At 40.6% G+C, this 20,391-nt stretch overlaps 1 protein-coding gene across 1 annotated transcript in view; it reads right to left on the bottom strand.

The window, feature by feature from the left end:
• Positions 1-2,455: 2,455 nt before the first annotated feature.
• Col1a2 (collagen type I alpha 2 chain) overlaps positions 2,456-20,391 on the bottom strand; it is a 34,910-nt gene continuing 16,974 nt past the window's right edge. The window contains exons 26-52 of the mRNA XM_038319949.2: positions 19,845-19,898; positions 19,279-19,332; positions 18,830-18,883; positions 18,519-18,572; positions 17,515-17,559; positions 16,302-16,400; positions 15,090-15,197; positions 14,421-14,474; positions 13,080-13,133; positions 12,301-12,354; positions 12,154-12,207; positions 11,965-12,072; positions 11,474-11,527; positions 10,467-10,520; positions 9,428-9,589; positions 8,655-8,762; positions 7,888-7,995; positions 7,487-7,540; positions 7,292-7,399; positions 7,121-7,174; positions 6,678-6,785; positions 6,143-6,196; positions 5,911-6,018; positions 5,345-5,603; positions 4,581-4,765; positions 3,671-3,913; positions 2,456-2,939 (exon numbers count right to left, since the gene is read on the bottom strand). Coding sequence (XP_038175877.1) covers positions 2,793-2,939; positions 3,671-3,913; positions 4,581-4,765; positions 5,345-5,603; positions 5,911-6,018; positions 6,143-6,196; positions 6,678-6,785; positions 7,121-7,174; positions 7,292-7,399; positions 7,487-7,540; positions 7,888-7,995; positions 8,655-8,762; positions 9,428-9,589; positions 10,467-10,520; positions 11,474-11,527; positions 11,965-12,072; positions 12,154-12,207; positions 12,301-12,354; positions 13,080-13,133; positions 14,421-14,474; positions 15,090-15,197; positions 16,302-16,400; positions 17,515-17,559; positions 18,519-18,572; positions 18,830-18,883; positions 19,279-19,332; positions 19,845-19,898 — 2,598 coding nt within the window. The 3' untranslated portion in view covers positions 2,456-2,792. The remainder of the gene's footprint in view (positions 2,940-3,670; positions 3,914-4,580; positions 4,766-5,344; positions 5,604-5,910; positions 6,019-6,142; positions 6,197-6,677; positions 6,786-7,120; positions 7,175-7,291; positions 7,400-7,486; positions 7,541-7,887; positions 7,996-8,654; positions 8,763-9,427; positions 9,590-10,466; positions 10,521-11,473; positions 11,528-11,964; positions 12,073-12,153; positions 12,208-12,300; positions 12,355-13,079; positions 13,134-14,420; positions 14,475-15,089; positions 15,198-16,301; positions 16,401-17,514; positions 17,560-18,518; positions 18,573-18,829; positions 18,884-19,278; positions 19,333-19,844; positions 19,899-20,391) is intronic.

Raw genomic sequence — 20,391 nt, 5'->3', positions numbered from 1 at the left:
ATAAATTCTACTAAAGAGACCAGTTGGCCACTGTTTTGCTTGAGATTGAGACCCCAAGAGACCTTCTAATTTATTAATAGTGTCCTGTTATCCTCACTTTGGCACCTTGTCTAAAATGTCTAAATGTCTAAAATGCTATCCATCCGTCCATCTATGCTAAAATTCATCTCAGCAACTGCGCTGTACAGTCCTTGAGTACACTGCTGTCAGGTTCAGCTTTGCTCATCATTCCTAGTGTTTATCAAAGGGATGGTACATGCTAGAGACTAGGCAAGCATTCCTTGTTCTCTCCAGAAGACACTGACTGAGAAGGAGGACACCTCATTTCTAGAGATGACCACTCTTCCATCAAGATTGTTATGGTTTGTTGACTACTGATTTCTTTTATAGTAATTTGTTATATATGATACAGGTCATAAGACAATATTATAGCAAATTTGGAAAATTTGGGAATTTTTATAAACACAGTTAATATATCTGTATGGGTTTTTTATAGTAGTGTTTCTTCTGTTTATCCATCCACATAATAGTTATTAGGACATCAAAACTTATTTAGCCATTTATTGTGTTATTATTTTGAATATAAGATCTTCTCATCATTATCTATTACATACCTTGTTGTTTCCTCCTTTTGTGCTGTGATACAGTGGTGATGGTGTGATTACTTAGCCATTGCTCAGAGTGAGCTTAGAATCTGCTGGCAGAGGATACCCAGATGTGATAATTCTAACAGGGTTTTGGGCCATAGTTCTTACTCATGAGACGCTGGTTTTCTTCCTTAGATCACAAGCAGAAGCCATAATTACATTCACTCCAGAGACTTTCTAAAAATTTTATCTCATGCCCTTGCTCTGCTATTTCAGTTATTAATTTGAGAGTTCTAGCATTTGGATGGCAGGGGTTTTAGTTTTCTTTATATCGTGTGATTGGGAGTGTCAATTCGTTCTCACCAGACATAGAATGCTAGCGATATCAAGGGCGTGCAGACTTTAGGGAATGGTTTCCCACTCAGCAGAGAATGAGAAGTACAAGCACTGACTCCTTAGAAGACCTGGACTTGGTGGATGAGGAATGAGCACCCGTACCTGAGGAAACAATCCAGCACTTAGATGCTGGTGGAGGAAAATCCTCAATAATGTGACCATTTGGTTAGTAGACCTTGCTACCTTTGTAGAGTTAATGTTAAATTTTTCCTCATGTTCAGTCTTTTGCTTTTAAACTAATTGAATCTTGAGATGACTTCTAACTGGAGGCAAATATTACAATAAAAATTACATTCAGCAACAGGGAATAAGTTCTAAATGAATCTTAGCATTTTACTTGACACATTAGTATGTTTGAGTGTGTTAACGATGTCATTGAAAGGTGCAGGGGAGGAAAGTGAACTTGATTTGGCAGGTAGGTGTTCATGGTACTATTATCCACAACTGTCTATGTTGATTGACAGGACACACATCATCTCTTAATAGGCACTGTACTCAGTTGCATCATGTTTAAGTGTGTGGCATTTTTACTGAATATTTGAAACTAGTTTAATAATATTAATTGTGCATAGACCAATTTTCAGCCATGGTTACAAAATGCTTGATGGATCACAAACCAAAAGTTTCTATGGACCTTTGCTTACAGAAAACAGAGGTCAACAGTATCATGCTGCTTATAGGCCATATATCCCAATAAGGACAAATGCATTACCTCACAGGAAAGAATTCTTCCCCGTGTCTGGAAGCAGAAACACAGGCTCGGAGGCTGAAGGTTATGAGCTCCAAGGAACACAGCAAAAACTGGAGCTCAGGTTTCCCGAGTCCTTCCTTGTTCTCTGCTCTACCTTTTTTGGTAGTAATTTCTTCCTCATGAGCACCCTTGATCTAATGACTGGTAGAGATCTATATTTGCATTGCAAAGAGTATCAAAGCAAGGAATTTTACTCAATATTATTTTCTTTTGGAAAACCAAACATGCTTTATTTCATTTTTCACAATTTATTTAAACATCTCACATATACAAAATAGGTACAGTTTATTTATTTTTTGCTTGTCCAAGAAACAAGACTTCTTTGGAACTATGAAAAAGAATGAAAATGAGGTTAGCAGGAAACAAACGCTGAATCTAAAGAAGAGAAAAATGTTGGGCAAATGATCTGCATCTCTTTAGTTGGAGATAAGATGGGATAAGGGACTGCTAAATTAAATTTTAAAAAAAATCACACAATACACCTCAATATGGAAGAATAACTTCTTCTGTAATTCTTCTAGCACCGCTGACATTCTTCAAGTATCTGAAAAGTTAGCACCTTTGTATCTCAAGCAAAACAAAACGAGTACCTCAGTTCATGCCTGTCAGGGTCAGTTCTCATAGAGGGGCCTACACTCATACTTTTGAGGTAGTTTAACCCTTTGGAGGCTCGGGCTTTAAACTTCCCTCTGTGTAAAACAGTCAGAAGCCACAAGTGGTGTGAATGTTCATGGGTTTTTTTTATTTTATTTTCCAATTTTTATTTTGGATTTCTTACAAAGGTTGACAATTTCCACAACAGGTGTCAGATTTAAAAACAAACAAACAACAAAAAAAACCACATTGCAAATATTTTGGGGAAGGACGAAGGAGGGGTCTTGATCGGGTCATATTGCACTCTGCTCTGACCACTCCTTCTCTCTGCCCACAGCTGAAGATGGAGGTGCACAGGAGGCATGGAAGGATTCAGCTTTCAGTTAGAAAAGGGGAGAAATGGCTAAGAGAAAGTTTTTCAGGGTTTTTTTTTTTTTTGGTTGTTTAATTTAGGCTGAGTTCACTTATTTGAAACAGACCGGGCCAACATCCACACTGAATTCTTGGTCAGCGCCACCGATGTCCAAAGGTGCAATGTCCAGGAATGGCAGGCGAGATGGTTTATTTGTTTTGTATTCAATGATCGTCTTGCCCCATTCATTTGTCTTTTTCTGTTTAAAAAAAATGGGAAAGTAAGAGAATGTATAAGGTGCCATTACCTCAGCATTTGACTTCAAGCCAAGCATCAGGGTTTAGGAGAGCTAGGGTCTGGCCGGCCCACACTTTCCCGAAGGTGTGTGTCCCTGGTTAAGAAGTTCATTACAGTGTCAAGGGTGTCTTTCAGGGGAGGGTTCTCACTTAGAATAAGTTTCAATGTATTTGGACACACATCCCAGTAACATTTTTACCATATCATTTTCAAGGTATATGCACGGTGTGTATGTGAGTCTGTGTATGGGAAGAGAGAGCTGGGTAGGTATGTAGTAATTTTACATTTAAAATTTTATTCTACTTACAGCATATTGTATAAAATAGGCTACACACCTTTTTCCATGTAAAGGAGGTGTTCTACACAAACTTGAATGTAGTCCATAGTCTAAGGTGTAGCTGAGGTCTTTCAAATGTCAAAAAGATTTCAATTCTGATATAAGCTAATCTCTAACAACCCGAAATATTGAAGGGAAAGCAATGACTGTGTAGACATGAGAGTTAGCTCAGTATATCAGAGTTTCTTGGAGGCAGTATCTAATAAGAATTTCTGTATTTATCAGAGAATTGTCAGATGAATTTGAATGTGTTTATAAAAGAAAGACCAATTAAGTTAGGTCTCTCATTCATCTGCTCGCTTAATAGTCAAACCTAGATTCCCTCACCCCATTGCCTACATTTTTCCGTTACTTACAGAGCAGCCATCAACAAGGACAGTGTAGGTGAACCTGCTGTTGCCCTCAGCAACGAGTTCAACATCGTTGGAACCCTGCAGCACCACAGCCTTATTCAAGCGACCAGTCTCCTCATCCAAGTATGCAATGCTGTTCTTGCAGTGGTAGGTAATGTTCTGAGATGCACGGTTGGCGAGCAGGCGCATGAAGGCGAGCTGAGTTGCCATTTCCTTGGAGGTTACTCCTTCCATGTTGTATTCAAACTACAGAGAAGGTGAGAACTCTAGTTGAGTGGAAGACTCATTAACTCACTAAAAACAGTGTGGTGTAAGGAGAAATAATGAAGTCATAGCTGGGGCTGAGGAAAAGGGAGCTTTTTAAGAACACTCAATGCACTTGTTAAAATCTGAGCGGCCTTGAGGGTCATAGGATCTACCCGCTGAGGGTGAGGTCATCGGAAAGGGCACCTGACTCAGGTTGTTACGCATGTCTGCGTATGTTCCTTCATTGGAGTTAGCGTCTGTGAGATGCAGCCAGGCTCATTCTGTTTTCCAAAATGTACTGAGTTCTAGTGTCATTCAGTAACATTGGTGGAAAGGTTTGATTAAAAATTCAGGAAAGCTGCCCATGTTCTGAAATACACATACGTAGCTGGGGGGCTAGCTGCTGGCCAGTGCACCTTTACATGAAATGGCATTAGCCATTTCTCCAATGATTACCCATTAAGTCAATTTTGAATAATAATGTTGAATTAGATGGATGTGTCCAGTCTTTTAATGTGCAATCTAGGATAGAATTGGGACTTGTTAAAAGGGCAGTTTCTTTTAATAAACCCATGTGGGTAAGGGATTAAAGTACAAGTAATTAGAAAACAAACGACCCTAATAAAATCATATTTAGTAGAAGGAGGCATATTGGAGGGTTGTGTACCTGGCTGCCACCATTGATAGTTTCTCCTAACCAGATGTGCTTGTTGCTCTGGGAGCTGCTGTATGAGCTCTTGGCTGGGATGTTCACAGGTTGGGCCTTGATGCAGGTTTCACCAGTAGAAAAATCACAGTACACTTTGATGGCATCCATGGTGCATCCTTGGTTAGGGTCAATCCAGTAGTAATCTTTTCAAAAGAGAAAACACAGCTAGTAAACTCCTCACTATAAAATGGAAAATTGGATAATAATTTGTTACTCATACTGATTCCCATGAGAACATTTTAAGGTGTCATTCCATCACCTATTCCACATTTAATGGAAAGAGGGTGGCTATGTTCAAGACTCCCCTTTTCTCCATAAAACATCCAATTAGGATGTTTTCACCACCAGCTGAGGCAGGAGGATCAAAGCTTAAAGGCCTACTGGGATTTGAATGAATTCAAGGCCAGCCTAGACAACTTGATGAGATCTTGTCTCAAAGCAAAATGTAAAACGTGTCTTGAAGATGTTTTTCTGTGTTGGACACTTGCCTAGCATTTCTAAGACCTTCTGTTTAATTTCTAGGATTGCAAGGAAATAAACACAAACTCAACAAACTTCAGGGTGGGTGTGTGATGGGGGAAGAAAATGGAGTTCATTAACTAGGTCTGAGTCTTGATAGACTCCATGTTTTGGGGCTCACTTTCATCCTTACATCATTGAAAATCGATTTTGGGAAACTCATTTGTGTGAGGGATCTGTGTGGTTTGAATATTTTGACTCACCGCTATTCCACTCTGGGTGGCTGAGTCTTAGGTCCCGGCATGTGCGGGCAGGGTTCTTTCGAGAGCCCTCTGGAGTGAGAAGGGTCTCAATCTGGTTATTGAGAGATTTCAGAGTTGCATCAACTTCATAGTCCTTGGGTCTGAGTGAAAGCTGGGAGCGAGGCTGGTCAGCCCTGTAGAAATCTCCTTCAAAACCAAAGTCATAGCCACCTCCACTAACACCAGGAGGGCCAGGAGGACCAGGGGGACCAGGGGGACCCTGTGAAAGTAAGAGTGGAAGAGAGGGTTTTTAACTGGTGATGGTAGGAGAGGTAACTAGGACAAGAAAATTTAAGATGCGCTTCGTATAAAAACATGTTTTAATAACGAGAACTGGAAGCAAGCTTATGTAAACAAACAACTTTATCTCTGACACAGAGATAGACTGAAAAAGCCCATCACACACAGAGAGTGAGCCACTGAAGTAGAACTACTTCTTTGGGCGACTAACATCTCCTCAGGATCGTCTGAAGAAAGCGTCCCTTTGGTCAGGGATGCCCTAAACTATCTCTCCAAATAATACTTACAGCGGGACCTTGGCTACCCTGAGAGCCACGAACACCAGCAGGCCCGACTGGTCCAGGATGTCCAGATCGACCATCTTTGCCAACAGGGCCTGAAGGGCCAGCAGGACCCTAAAGAAGAAGGGTACCGAGAACTTGTCAATGAGGGAAACCCTGCAGGTGACAGGAGCTCAGGGCTCATTGCCTGGGCAACCCTTTAGTTCAAGAGCTGGACCTTTCACTTTGATTCACTTACCCTGGGACCAGCGGGACCCACAGGGCCGGGAGAACCTTGGTCACCATGTAGGCCCTTTAAAGAGAGAATGCAGAAAAATCATACTTTCAGAACACATGTCAGGAAATAGCTTTTTTTTTCAGCTTGATTGGAAAACTTCACTTTCAATGGACTCTGGATTGAGAAAATTGGAAATGTAAAGTGGGGCTCTTTTCTCCCATTATATCTATTATGTTCAATTATTTTTTTCTACAAGCTATTTCAACAGTGCTGTATTAGTCATCCCTCTAATTATATTTATTTTAAGTGGGGTTGAAGGACACAGTTGCCAGGAGATTTTAATATACGTATGTTTCTTTCTCTTTTAACCCTTACTTCTTTGTGTTGCAATAGGAAATACCATCCTCTCTGAGAGAGAAGGAGTTAGCTAGAGAACTGGAATGGCTATGGGAGGCATGGTGTTTTAAGATAGTAGCAGTGGGCATCTGATCAGGGGTCTTCTGAGCTGAAGGTCATTCAGGTAAGAACTCATGCAGGAGGGTCAAATCTTGCTTACAGCGAGACCAGGAAGACCCTGTAATCCGTTGTGCCCCTTGAAGCCAGGAAGACCTCTGGGTCCTTTGTCACCAGGTTCTCCCTTGTCACCTCGAATGCCTTGAGGACCCTATAAAGAAAGAGAAAGAGATGGGTTTCTACCCCTTTAAAACCATAACAGTTTTCTTCAAAGGGTATTTAATTGATTTAAAATTTAATTCATTTATAAAGGAAATTGCCGTCTTCTCTGGCCATCTCCTTTAACTGAGCAGGACATAAAGTCCTAATGACTAACTAATATAAACAAGCAGAATCGGTTTAAAAAAGTAAAGCCATGCGAATAAAATCATTTCTCTGCGTGAACTAAAATACTGAGGTCTAGCCTGTATAGCATCTGTTGTCTCGGTAGATTGTTTGGAATTATTCATCTTAATTCTTAAATGCTGATTATCACCGTGCACATACACTAGGCCCTCTTGGACCGACAGCACCAGCAGGACCAACGGAACCAGCAGGACCCTGTGGATTAGAAAAGAAAAACAGGACTCATCAATTAGGTGCAAATCCTTCTCTTGATGACCCCCACGTATGGAGTCACAGAGAAGTCCATAAGGCTAACAGCATTAATATACTTACAGGTTCACCACGGTTTCCATGTTTTCCAGCAGGACCCACAGAACCATGAGGACCAGGTGCACCGGCAGCACCAGTTGGACCGATGTTGCCAGGGTAACCACGCTCTCCCTACCAGAGGCAACAGTGAAACTTAGCACTAATATATCAGTATTTTAATCACTCTTACATCAGAGAAAGATGAAAAAGTATACTGACCTTGTGTCCAGGTTGACCATCACGACCTGGGGCACCATCGCTGCCAGGGTTTCCCTATGAGAATACAATGCACATTAAGACTCCCAGCAAGGCTTTGTGGTCTCTTAGCCCAACTGTCTCTGTCGCCACTTTTATTATTCCCAGTGTTCAGACAGAAAAAAAAAAAAGAAGCGGAAACGTCCCAATTTAATTTTTGGAAAAATATTCTAAATATTTGGGTCCCCAATTAAAACTATGCTAGTTAAAGGCCATTTCCAAAATGAAGTAATACCCATAGTTTTACTTAAAGAAAAATCTATATGCGGAAGTAGATTATCTAGTTAGGAAACCTCATCTCAACTAGAAGTTAACCCACAAGAAATTCTGCTTGGTTTTATTTGCAAACCAAGTGTTGCACTCACATCGCGACCAGCTTCACCAGGGGCACCATTAACTCCAGGGCTACCCACAGCACCAGGGGGACCACGGGCCCCAGGAGGACCTGCGATGCCCAGAGGACCAGGTTCACCCTAGAGCAGCAGAGAAGATAAAATTACATCACTATCATAAAAGAGAATGCGAACATTACCCTCCCAAAACAAGGCCCAGGGAGCTGTAGTGGAGAGAGAAGGAAAACTGGATGTCTATGGTCCACAGCATGTAGGAAACACTGTTGGCACCACACTTCCCCTATCTCTATACCTATGGGCCATTTGGGTGGATGTGGCTGTGTGCAAGGTGTGGGGCGGGAGGTCTGATGGCTCTACCATCCCAAATAAAATTAATTCATGAAGCTGATTGTTTCTGGATAAAAGATAGTTCCCAGCTGCTGTCATATATAAATGGAATGATTCATGGACTTTCAGAGTCTCATTCTTCTTGCCGGATAAACTCTGCCAGCATTTCACATTGCAGAGAAGTAAATGCAATTAGAGCCTGTATCATTCTTAAGTATGTACAGAGAACAAAGATCATTCTGCATAATGCTGAGCTGCGTCTTTATAGTGTGTGTCGAAGTAAGGTGGTATTAAAGCTTCCTAGATAAGTGACATGGGATCTGTATAAAGAAAGTGCCATGAATAAAAATCTTAAGTGGAGTTATTCAGTGATCAATCTGTCACGTTTGAAGTGGCAGCTTTTAAAATCTTTTATTGTGTAAATGAGAACCAGAATGGTGTCAAACACTCACCAGAGCACCGGCAACACCTGGCAGACCACGTTCACCTCTAGAGCCAGGGAGACCAAGAATACCGGGAGGACCGAGAAAACCCTGAGGACCTGGGGTGCCAGGGGGTCCCTAGATGAGAGAAAAAGAACTGATGATTATTATTACTGGTAAGACTCTATCTCATAATGTAGATTCGCTTGAGGATGCTGAAAATGAGGGATCCTGGATTTAGGAAAAGGTCAGTGACTTCTAATCGGTGCAATACATCCTTGGCTATCCTTTCTCTAAAGATCACCATAAGTTTACATTTTGGTGTGTATATATGTAGTTGACAGTAGCAGCCATTCTCAGAGAGGTGGGGGCCTGATTTTTATAGAATATGCAGAATGCACATTCTGATCTTGACTTCTAAGGTTTGGCGTGGGCACCTTGCGGAGCAGCAGTAACTTTGAGCCAAGGATGTTTAGAACGCAGCTTAAGACGTCTAATTAACTGACAGAAGGATGGCCACAGCCATAGGATTCTGTTCAAAATTTTAGTTCCCCTGAGAGCAGAACAGGCTGTTGCAGTGAAGCTGCTTTCCCGCATCCTCTGTCAATCTTATTATGTGCTTTCAGCGCATCTGTTAACACCATGACACCATATTGTGTGCTGGACAGATTTCCCGGCTCAGCCCAGCTCAACTTGAGAGTCTGCATTACTCACTAGTAGATATATCCCACTCGAACATTGGTAAAGGGTCTTTATTTTAGCTCAACATAAATGTTAAGAAAAAGGAATTTGAAATCACTTACTGCAGTACCAGGTTCTCCAGAAGGACCTTTTTCACCAGCAAATCCAGGGGGGCCGGATGCACCTGTTTCTCCAGTTCGACCAACTGGACCTTGGTCACCACGAGGACCACGGATCCCTTCTTTCCCAGCAGCACCAGGGGGACCAGGAGGACCAGTGATACCCTGTGATTAGATATACAAGGTCATTTACTTCCTATCTGCTCCAGAGCTGGAGAAGAGCTGCCCAGCTCCTGGATGTTAGGATTCAAGCAATGTCACACAGAAAAATGATATCCCAGCCATTTTTGTAAATTTTAAGATTCTCATAGGTAGAAACGATTCCTGCCTTTAACAAAGCAAACTGAAAGGCAGAGTCAGCAGGGAATTTCAGCGATGAAGGCAATGCATGTCTTGTCACTGGTACCCTGGTTAGTGGAATCACAACCAGGAAGAGATGTAAGTGTTAGCAGCAAAAGAAGGGACTTTGGATTCCTGCAGACTCTGCCCAGTTCTTCTTAAGAAAAGACAACTCTGGCATTCTGTTCATAACTGAGGAACTGAATATGCTCTTGACTAGGTTTAATTAAATGCCTACAAGGAATGAAAGATTTTTCTGTTATGAATCTCTAAAAGATTCCAAGAAAACAATATTTTTTGCTATTTCTTTTTTCCTGAAGCCTTAACTAGAATACTTAATCCTTGATAATTAATTAAATTCTCTTAAGTCCTGACAGGAGGGACTGAATTAGAATTAAATTAGGGGCCAAACCACCTTTAAATTCAGAAACAATTATAGCTTAAGAATGGAGGCAGAATGTTAGCTATAAAAGGGTAATTAGATATAGAAATATCAGATGTGACCAAAGTTCCTGTTTTTTTTCTTTTTCAAAAGAAATTGTGCATGAATAGCAGCTATGAAAATTGATACTTTAAAATATAATCTGTAATGATTTTGCCTAATTTTAAATTAGGAAGCACTAGCAAAGATCAAAACTTTGTTTTGATAACTTTGTTTCTAATTTCCTACTAGAGGCCGCCAAGTTTGGAGTGATATACTTACACTCGGTCCAGGGGGACCAGTCCGTCCAGCAGCACCAGGGAAGCCAGTCATGCCCTATGAATCAAGCACATTACAACTCCACAGTCAAACCAACTCCAAGAATTAGGATAAGAGAGACATTATCTCTTTGGAAAATCATTTTGGGACTAGAGATTGGGCCACAGAAGAGAGAGCACTCATCACTTAACTGGGGTCTTGAAGGCTCTCCTCTACACATTTATCAGTATGATCCTGGTTGTAAGGCCCATACTTTACATTAAGGTCGATGGTAGTTTTTGAAATGCTAACAGGTTGTCTGATGGTGATGGGGAGAACATAATATATTTTCATTATGATAAGTGAATATTTATTGACCAATAGGCTGGGTGAAGGGGAAAGGACAAGAGAAAAAGCAGTGTTCTTTATTGACAGAAGTAGGAAAATAAGCCAGAGCATCGACTAAAGGGGGGAAAGGAAGAAGGATTCGTTCCTAGGGACCTCCGGGTCTCTAAAATGTTGTGATGGTAATCCAGGATCGGAGACTTGGTCAGACAGAAGAAGTGAGGCATTAGCCAAAGGAAAAAGGGTATGAAAGAAATACTTAGCTATTTCCCAATTACTACCTGGGTTTCTGCTTACTCCCTTGACTGAGGCAGTAGCAACATCTGAGGCCGTAAGTTGCGTCAGGGGTTGAGCTAATACCCATGTAGCTGACTGTGATCTCGGTGCTGTCTAACTTCATGATTCTTCTGACTAGAATGAATATGACTCTCAAACACCCCCTTATACAGTCCAAGATATTTTGAGACAGGGTTTCTCTGTGTAGCTTTGGTGCCTGTCTTGGAACTAGCTCTTGTAGACCAGGCTGGCCTTGAACTCACAGAGATCTGCCTGCCTCTGCCTCCTGCATGCTGAGATTAAAGGCAACACGACAGCCCAGTTTCAAATTTCCCAGGATCTTAAAACTTTCCAACTGTCACTAGTCCACAGTTAAGGAAGAAAAATGGTAATGAATTGTAAATACTCACAGGGGGTCCTCCATCACCACGACCTCCAACAGGACCAGGTGGGCCATTTGGACCCTAAATTCAAGCAAAAATGAGGTATGAAATCACAAAACAAGTAACTCTTACAAATGTTGCTCTTGTTCTCCAACAGATCATTTTTATCTTTTCCTCTATCCTTGAGGAAACTTTAGAACCGAAACACAATTATCTATGTCACATGAAATAAAGGTTCTTTTCTCACTATTAATAACCCTATAGATTACTAAGAATGAAAATAAGACATTTATAAAACTTTCAATTGGTGTTTAAATGTGAATTCTTAAAAAAATGTCTTTTATCTGGAATGCTTAATAGGGTTAAAAATGTCTTTTATCTGGAATGCTTAGTAGGCCCCTTAGTAGGATTAAAAATGTTTTTTATCTGGAATGCTTAGTAGACAGTAGGCTTCTAATGGCCATGTAATGGACTATAAAAATGCTAGAGTATGTTGGATAACAGTGAATTCTACTTACAGATGGCCCAGCAGCTCCAACAGGCCCAGCAGGCCCAACGACACCATTTTCACCCTTAGGTCCTTTGGTTCCCTTCTCTCCTTTAGCACCAGGTTGGCCAGCAGCACCCTGTTGGAAGAAAAGCAGTGAGCACTGGCATTCGGACTCCCTTTGAGTTTGTCAGATTAATCTGCCCTAGGTGACACTTACAGCAGGTCCAGCAAATCCATTGGGGCCAGCAGGACCAACCTCACCACGTTCTCCCTAGGAGGAAGGTAAAGTTGTTACATTTGCAGTTTCATGAATGTCTGTAAATCGTGAACTCTGGGTATCCAGAAAGCTCTGATTTCTACTTACAGGGCTACCTCGAGGACCAGCTGGGCCGGAAGGACCAGCAGCACCAGCTTCACCCTGTAATGTACAAAGGCCAGAGATGAGTTGTTTAATGTGCCTCTCATAGATGGTGGGAGGAGGAGAGAGGCCAGCAGACAGAGGGCCATTTTAGCATTTGCAGTTACCTTGGAAGAGACTAATGTACATTTCAGAGAATAAAATGAGGCGAATTCTTCCTCTGCTTAAGGCTGGATTCATTTTAAACAGCAGAGTGGTAATGGTTGTTCACTTGCAGAAACACTATAAATCATTCCCCATAATACCAGGAGGAGGACATTTTAATTTTTAGATGGACACAGGACTGATCTATTTGCTGCAATCTTTGCAATACAATAAATAAGCTCCATTTTAAATGGACTGTTCAATGTGAAATGGGCACACTATGTATTTTATTGATTTTCTTTCCTTTTTACAATTGAAGGCTTTGAGAAGGCTTAGTGCATTAGGATATTGATAATGGGCAACAGGGAAAGTCTTTAAAACAAATGATAGGGGTAAAGGTATAGATCAGATGGCCGGGCAGCTCGGGGCCCAGAAAGCGAGCCCAGCAGCAGCTTTTGTTTTTTGCTGCTCTCGCCTTGCACACCAACTAGGTGGGGTTTTTTTTTTTTTTTTTACGGTTTTTAGACCCAGTCATAAAAAATGAAAAGCTGGGGCTCTTTGGGGAATTTTACATAGTTCTATCAGCTAGAGAACTACAACTCAGTGCAAATGTGGACAACTAAGTTCAGAGGCATGCTTACCCGGTCACCTGTGGCTCCAGCAGGACCAGGGGCACCTACAGCACCAGGAGCACCCTAGAACCCAAAAAGAAGCAGGCTTACTGGAAACAACACACACCATTCAGACTGAACTCTGTCCTGCTCCTCAAGCAGTGTCAAAAACCTGCATTGCTCATTATGGTAGGACATCAAGGAAGCTCCTGAGACCCAGCAAGATGATTCAGCAGGTAAAGTGTTTGCAGTCAAGCCTGATGACCCATGTTTGATCCATGAGACCCACATGAAAGAAGGAGACAAGCAATACTAATAACTTGTCCTCTGACCTCCACATTTAGCCATTATACAGGTATATAGTCCCTCAATGGGTGCGTGAGCATGCTCACATACAAACATACATAAGCAGAAAGAGGGAGGAGGAGGTGGAGAAAAAGGAGGAGGAGGAGGAGGAGGAGGAGGAGGAGGAGGAGGAGGAGGAGGAGGAGGAGGAGGAAGAGGAGAGAGAGAAAGAGAGAGAGAGAGAGAAAGAGAGAGAGAGAGAGAGAGAGAGAGAGAGAGAGATATTTATAATAATAATGAAAAAAGAAAGCCCTGGATCCATGTTGGTGCAGCTTATCAAGGCCCTCCGGAAGACAGCTCAGGAAGGCTTTACAGGACCACTGAGGAAAGGACTGATAAAGGTTATAGAAATGTGAAAGGTTAGAGCAGGAGCAGGATGTGGGCGTTCTGAACTCTTCCTCACTTGAAAGTTCCCTGTAGGGAAGCAAATAAGTAGCCTTGTTTGGAAATGTGAGAACTGCAGGACTCTAGGCAAAGAATACCAGAAATGGTTACAGTGGGTTATCACCTTCGGGGAAGAGGTGACAGAGCCGTCTTAACAGGAAGTGTCACAGTGCTGGCAGCTCTGGAAAGATAACTATCCTTCCTCAGGGTCACCTGTGACGCCTAGGGTAGTCACAGCTGCCGGAGATCCAATCTTCCGGCAGAGAAATGGAGAGCAGGGCATCACTGGGGATTGTGGCTTTTTAAAATATGAGAGAATTGTTGCTTTTCTAAAAGCCCTTTTATCACAAAACAAGCAATCAGTGTTCTCATGATCCTACATTTGGTGTGCAGTTTAGAGTTAATATATTGGACACTAAAGACGGTAGAAAAAGTCAAAATGTGATTTTTAAAGTATGTCATGTTTAAAGTTTCTTTTGGAGCATGTAAGATGATCTTACTAGTGATCTAAGAAGTAGTGGATTCCGGTTTTACTAAAATTAAATTTTTTTGTAGTTCTACCTTGAAAATTTGCTGAATTCAAACTGAGTAAAATATAAAAACAGAATTTAAGCACAAACATTAAAAACAAATTCTACTTACACGAGCACCATCTCTGCCAGGGTTTCCAATTTCACCTCTGAGACCAGTTTCACCCTGAAAGTACAAGGCAAGAGCCATGTTTTGCTTTCTGTCTAAGTTTTTGGGTGGAAATGAACTGTAAATGCTTTTTACAGAAGGTTTTATGCCTGCCATAATTTAAGAATTTTAGTGTTTTACAATTTCCTACCACTCTATAGGACACTGAATGAGGAAAACTGTATGAAATTCATTTTGACTCCCCTTTCAGATTATTATTGAAGATTACAAAATAAATATCCCTCTGATATCCCTAATGAAGCAAGTTTCCAATGGATGAGGAGAGAATAAGAAGGCAGCATGGCAATGGGCCGTGGGGCCTGGTCACTCACACGACGTAACGAATGCCGTGGCACGGTTGACAGCTGTTCAATAGAGCGTCCTCCATTCATTAGGGCAGGATGAAGCATTATTGTTAGTGGCATTAAAATGAGCCTCATGTATTACTCAACACCATCTGCTTGCATGAAATTCCATGGTAGCAAGGAATTTTGCCAGATTAGTGGGTTTAGACATGAGGAGGGGCGAGGTGGCAGAGGGGAATGCATATAGATGTCAAAATGCTACCAGAACACCTGCTAAGGATGGTAAACAACTGGGCATCCTGTGTCAGGGTCCAACCCCAAGTGGTACCTTTTCTCCTTTTCCTCCTGGTATGCCAGCAGCACCCCTCTCTCCTGGAAGACCACCAGGACCAGAGGCACCAGCAGTGCCTGGAGCACCAATCGCACCAGCTTCGCCCTGGAATCAAAACCATGTGAAATCAATTATTTCAGTAGCTAAAGAAGAAAGCCAAGACTCAAACTCTTGAAGAATTCCAATTTAAACATTGAATAGATGGCATTCTCGGCTCTGTGCAGTCACAAAGGAGTGCCATCGAAAGGAGGAAGGATGGAACAGGGGTCGCTGTTAATGACGTGATGACGAAAGAGAAGAGGGCGAGAGTGGCTGGCTGCTATTCTTCTACAGCCCATATCTCATCCTCTTAAGGAAGACAGGCATGGAAAAGAAGAAGGCAGGACAATGGGAAAGAGAGATTAAAAAATATTTGTTCACAATCTTTTCAATGGTAAGTCTTTTAGCCCAGGCAAGTGGCATGGAAAAGAGACCTCATCGACGGGGAGACGACTGTCTCCTTAGGAGCAGCACCATGGCTTCCATTTTATATTAAGCTTCACAGTTCTGCACACGGCAAACCTGCTGGCCGGCTACTGAGATGAGTGGATCCCTTTGACAGCACCACAGAATGTCACCATATTCCTTACTTATTGTCCCTCTTTCATTGTTTTCATTTTCCCTTCTAATATCCTTCCACATAATGAAATAGCTTTTCGAAACTATTCTTTACATATTTCCCCTTGAAGGTAGGAATTTTACGACATGCAAGTTGCTGGCTTTTCAGACATGTGTATCTTACTCTTTTAAAAACCTAACCTGGAAATCTACTTTGGAACACAAACTTGTAGACTTGTGCCTTTGGGGTAAAAATTTCAATCATTATAAATCCTATTATTAAAATTTAGACTACTTTTTAGCAATTTTCCTATATGGGGTTGCATGTTGATAAAGCAGAAACTGTTTTCTAGAAATGTAAAGGATGGTTCTAGATTTAAACAAAAGCATAGTGTAATCAGAAAATGGCAAAAGCATACTAATTTATTGTTGGCTTCTAGAAAAAGATTTTTCTCCCTCTCCAAGTTAACTGGAATCTTATTGTTAGTAGGTAGAAATCACTACACAGCTGGAAATAAATAAAAATTTGCAAAAACAATCACTCTTCCATTGGTCCTACTTATTTTGGAACACATGGGCCCATTGCATCTACCCTGTAGACTGTAGTTTTACCTTGTTTCCATCGGGACCTGGGGCTCCAGAGGGGCCACGGCTTCCAACAGGACCAGACGGGCCAGCAGCTCCACTCTCACCTGGAGGACCACGTTCTCCCTATAAGAGAGCAATTAGAAGTCACCCTCAGGCACTTTCTGACACATTCTTATTTGCTTAAAGTTTTAAATTGAGTTATACCACATTTTAGCAAATTAATATATTTTTCACTTCTCACTTTTCTTTTCATATAATGAAGGGAAGGCTTGAGATAATCTTTAAGACATATACTTTCAGTGTTCTGGGACTCAATTCCACAATTTGTTGCTTTGAGAATGTTATAGTCAACCTTTGGAATTCATTTACTTTTAAGGGAACGGTCTTTTCTATGCTGCATGCACAGGCAAAATCAGATGTCAGCCATGCTTGGTAATCAAAAGGAAAGATTATGGAGTTGAATGGCTATGTCATGAACAGGTAAGATCATATTTTCATATCACTGCCCCCTGTAGTAATAATGTAACAGAAGAGTCAACATATTCTGTTACATGTCTGTATATAGGTGTTCATTTGTGTTCATTTTGCTGCATGCCTCTGACTTTGTATCCAGCACCACAGCATAATGTTTCATGGCCCTGGGTCTTTGCTCCACGTTCCACATTGCGATTATATTGGAGGGCTTTGCTCTAACTCTGTTCTATACCACTGTTGTTTTTTCTTTTTCTTTTTCTTTTAATTACCTTCTGGCTTCCTAGTTATGGTGTAAATAGCAACATAACAGGATACTTTGATTTTAAAAAATCCCTCCAATCTTTCTAGCTATACTAATATACATAGGCAAATAAATAGTTTTTCCTTCATAAAACTGGAATTATGAATTTAGCTTTAGACTCTCAACACCAACACAACCAACAAATTTCCATCTTAGATCTTCTGTTTACTTTCCTTGGTTGAAAACTGGTAACTGTAGTAAGTGCATCACATTTGTCTGTATAAATTATTTATTACAACACACATATTTTTTTCATTTATTTTTCTTGTAACCATAAATTTGTTGAAACTATGAGCAGCTAATGAGAAATTTTTACTATTCACTTGGAAGACCAATGATATCTGGAAGAGGTTAGGAATGTCCTTTAGGGGAGGTCATGAGTGGTGTTAGGGACAAGCACTACTTCTTTAAAAAAGAAAAGAAAAGTCAAGCATTAATGAAATTTAACTAAGAAACACTTACTCTTGGACCAGCAGGACCAGGGAGACCAAATTCACCAGGAAGACCCTAGGTAAAAACACAACAATAAATAAATCATGAAATCTATGTGTTGTTCCTACACTCACTTGTGGTTAAGGTATCTAAAACATTCTGAATTACAAAATAAGGCGGTATGGGCTCCACTCATATAAAAGCCTGGTATATGGGCTGCACTGTATAACAAAACCTTTGACTCTATGAAAGATCTAAAAAGAGACTACCACTGCAATCAAAGATGTGTCGAGGCAGACCTGCTATCAGAATATTTGCTTCCTATTATTCAGCTTTCTATCTTTTTAAAAAGCAACAAAGCAGGCTTTTTTTTTTAAATAATGTGCTAAGCAGTAACAAACACAGCCAGGCATTGCACATTTTAGCTATATAACGGGCTGCCTTCTTAATAGAAATTATCATATTCTGTATATTACCTAGTTAATTGTATACCCATGTGTATCTCTTTTATTACTGTCCAGCTGTCTCTTTAATGTGGCTCACTGTTGACAAAAGAGAGCAGGCTACAGAATGTAACTAAATTGAGGCGCATTCATCACAATTAGAGAAAATGACTCAGAACTCATACTCTGATTGTGGAGAGCAGTGTCATGTTTGAATGCCAAGCAAAACATTAAAAGCAATTTTTTCAGGCTCTGGTTTGATGGGAAATCGGTGCATTTATGTTTTCACTATGAAGAAGGAAATAATTTGTATTTTAATATAGCAAAGAACACACAAAAAGTAAGGCTATTACATGAAATAGTCAATAGGTTTTGTTTTCATATTGTGATATTTCAGTCAGTCCATAAAATAAGGCAATTTGAACAAAATATAAATAAGTTCTTTCATTCCCTTGTTCAACACCAACAATGTAGACTGCTATAATTAATATGTGAAATATAAAATTTTTATATTATAATTACATGTCAATAGGGAATTTAAAAAGAAGAAAATGCATAGATTTAATCAAGTCATTATCAAAGCTAACTCACCCTTTCTCCTGGCTTGCCAACTTCTCCAGCGGAACCTGATGGGCCAGGCAGACCCTAAATGAAGAGACATGAAAAACACAATCTCACGGCCATATTAACACTCATAATTGGGCTTGCAAAGGGAAAAACATCATGAACACTATTCTGTCTTACTAAATCACTCCAGAAAAGTTTGTGTTGAATAACTGTGCCCTTTGCTTGAGGTCTGAAACCATATTCTGTGTGTTGTTGTGGTGGTGGTGATGATGTTATAATGAATTAGATGGGAACACTGTGGTTAAAGTCAGAGTATTGAATGCTTGTTGACTTACCTGGAAGCCTGGAGGACCAGCAGGACCCTGTTCACCTTTACCACCTTGGACACCCTGAAAGTAACAGAGGAGATAGCATTGATGTTAATGCCTGCCCTATTGGTATCATAAAAACATGTGTTGGTATGGAGAGTCTAAAATTAAATTAATTTGTCAATTTAGGTGACAGAAAAATGACTTATTTGTATATGCATATTAGCATAGCTAAAATGATTATGGTGTTTTTTTAATCAAAGTATCCCATTACATTGTTAGTTGCCACATATGTCGGAAGCTAGAGAAAATTTCTAAAAACAATAGTACCATAAATCAAAGTTAGACAACATTGATGCCAGTGACAGAAGAGCTAACACTGCTGTCAATGGATCTGCTGTCTGAACTCTGGAGAGAATGGCTACTCTGAAGGACACGGCTCACTTGCTTTAGAGGGGAGTAAGAAGAGTACACACCTGGGGTCCAGGAGGTCCCTGAGCACCATTGTTCCCATCAGGACCTGGAGCACCCTAAATAAAACAGAAAGCTCAGAGTTACACACAAGCCAGATAGCTTAATATGCTTCAAAGTGTCTTGAGAGCTAATTCCTCAAGACACTTTTATCATTTTAGAATTTATCATTTTAGAATTAAAGTAACTCATTGTGAGTTTCACCAAGTTCCAAACGCTGTCTATTATCTTTTGATATAGTTTAGGAGAAGTCCACAGATAGGAGGCGGTTTATGGAAGACAGAGAATACCAGTACATATTCATATCCTCTTAATCACAATATGAATAAAAAAGACAAGATGCACCTGTATCTTGGAATAACAAGTTATTTATTAACTTGTTATTTATTATCAGTTATTTATGACTGATTGGTTATAATTCACTACCTTCTCCATGTAGTTAAATATAAAGACATTATAGCATGGCAAAAGGACTCTTAGGCTTCCACTTTGGAAAGTAACAATGACACCAGAAGATAGCTTCAAACAAAGCCCATTTTGGGGTGATTTCTCTGTAGAAGTTCATACCTACCCGAGCACCAGCAAGACCAGGATGGCCTTTCTCACCAGCTTTGCCAGGATCACCCTATTTAAAAAAAAATATATGTGTATATATATATATATATGTATATATATATATATATATATACAGTTTCATACATATGTATGGAAAAGAGGCCATGATCTCAAGAGGGGACCAAGTCAGGGGCAGATACAATAGAAGGATTGGAGGAAGAGAAGGCAAAGGGAAAATGGTGTACAATAAAAAGACTGTGAGAAGATTTTATGTCCAATTTTCCATGACGATTTTGAAATGTTGTATTTATTGCTTGTTTGTGTAATTCTCTGACATTACTCAGCTTTGAATTTATTATCTAAGACATGTTCCAACACCAAGAAGCTCTGTATCAAAAGGGCTATGTGGAGGTGTGCAGCTCAGGTAGCCTGGCTTCCAGCAGAGTATAAGGCCACAGTGACACTCTGTGGAGGTGTGCGGCTCAGGTAGCCTGGCTTCCAGCAGAGTGTAAGGTCACAGTAGTGCTCTGTGGCTCAGGTAGCCTGGCTTCCAGCAGCCTAAG

The sequence above is a fragment of the Arvicola amphibius genome, chromosome 2, assembly GCF_903992535.2.
Source record: "Arvicola amphibius chromosome 2, mArvAmp1.2, whole genome shotgun sequence".
Taxonomy (NCBI): domain Eukaryota; kingdom Metazoa; phylum Chordata; class Mammalia; order Rodentia; family Cricetidae; genus Arvicola; species Arvicola amphibius.
Note: the sequence above shows the minus strand (reverse complement) of the source record. Positions and strands in the feature narration are given on the sequence as shown.